The 1,092-nt window shown below is 37.5% G+C and overlaps 1 protein-coding gene across 1 annotated transcript; it reads right to left on the bottom strand.

The window, feature by feature from the left end:
* Positions 1–580: 580 nt before the first annotated feature.
* On the bottom strand, positions 581–943 carry LOC121966137 (mitochondrial import receptor subunit TOM20 homolog B-like; the record flags this gene model as incomplete). The annotated part of the gene is made up of 1 exon (XM_042516244.1): positions 581–943. A coding segment is annotated over one exon (354 nt), but the record flags the coding sequence as incomplete, so codon positions are not given.
* Positions 944–1,092: the final 149 nt, after the last annotated feature.

Consider the following 1,092-nt stretch of genomic DNA (forward strand, 5'->3'; position numbering starts at 1 on the left):
TTGGGTGATTTTCAAAAAAAAAGATTTTGGCTTTTTGTCTCCAAAAAGGTTTTGGTGATTATTATTATTATTATTTAATTTTTTTATTTAAGTTTTTAACAAAAACATGTGATCCTTTCCTTAAAAAATATGTGGCTTTTTTTCCCCTAAATTATTTGGGCTAATTTTAAAGAAATAAAAAGTGTTTTAAAAAAATATGTTTTTAAAAGGTTTTCAAAGGGGAAAATTGCTTTTTTCTGATAAAGGTTTTTGGGTTTTTTTTTCCATTTTGGGGGATTTTTCTGTAAAAATAATTTGGCCTTTTTCCCTTATTGTTGGGGATCTTCTGGAAAAAAATTATTATTATTTCCATTATTTAAGACAAAAATGGTGATTTAATCATATAATACTCTGACTTTTGCATTTTTCACAATGCATAATACTGGGAAAATTTCCTTTTTAAAATAAATTGATATAATGCATATTTTTTGCAAAGGTATTTCTTAATGTGACTGTTAAAGGGTTAATGCTTTTTAAGACTTTTAAAGGGTCTTTAGGAACACTTGCTTTTATTGTTTTTATTTACCATTTGTGGCAATTTTTGGTTTTATTAGCAGTTTCTCTCCTGTATTTTTCCTTTATTTTTTTTACTTTCCGCTCGTCCCGTTTTATCGATTCTGTGACCGTAAACTGTTTTCGGCTCCGTGTTCGTGCAGCTGCAGATCTGTGCGAGAATAAATCGAAGCGTCTGGCGAACCTGGCTGATGCTCGGCAGTTTGGTGAGCAGCATCTGGAAGACGGGCGGAGGCAGAGTCTGCTGCAGCACCTGCAGCAGCTGCTGAGGCTGACCGCACACCGCGATGGCGTTGGTCAGGTGGTCCACGCCTTTCTCGTAGTCTCCTGTGGAGCGAAACACGAGACATGAAGACACGTTTAGAGTCCTCAGAGACCAGAGGACGGACCACAAGAATCAAACCGGGACTTTCAAATCATCAATACAAAGACTTTTCACCAGTTCTTTCAACAGTTCACTGCATCCAAGTCCCGCAGAGACCTGAGTCCCGCAGAGACCTGAGTCCAGCAGAGACCTGAGTCCCGCAGAGACCTGAGTCC

The sequence above is a fragment of the Plectropomus leopardus genome, unplaced genomic scaffold, assembly GCF_008729295.1.
Source record: "Plectropomus leopardus isolate mb unplaced genomic scaffold, YSFRI_Pleo_2.0 unplaced_scaffold23244, whole genome shotgun sequence".
NCBI lineage: Eukaryota > Metazoa > Chordata > Actinopteri > Perciformes > Serranidae > Plectropomus > Plectropomus leopardus.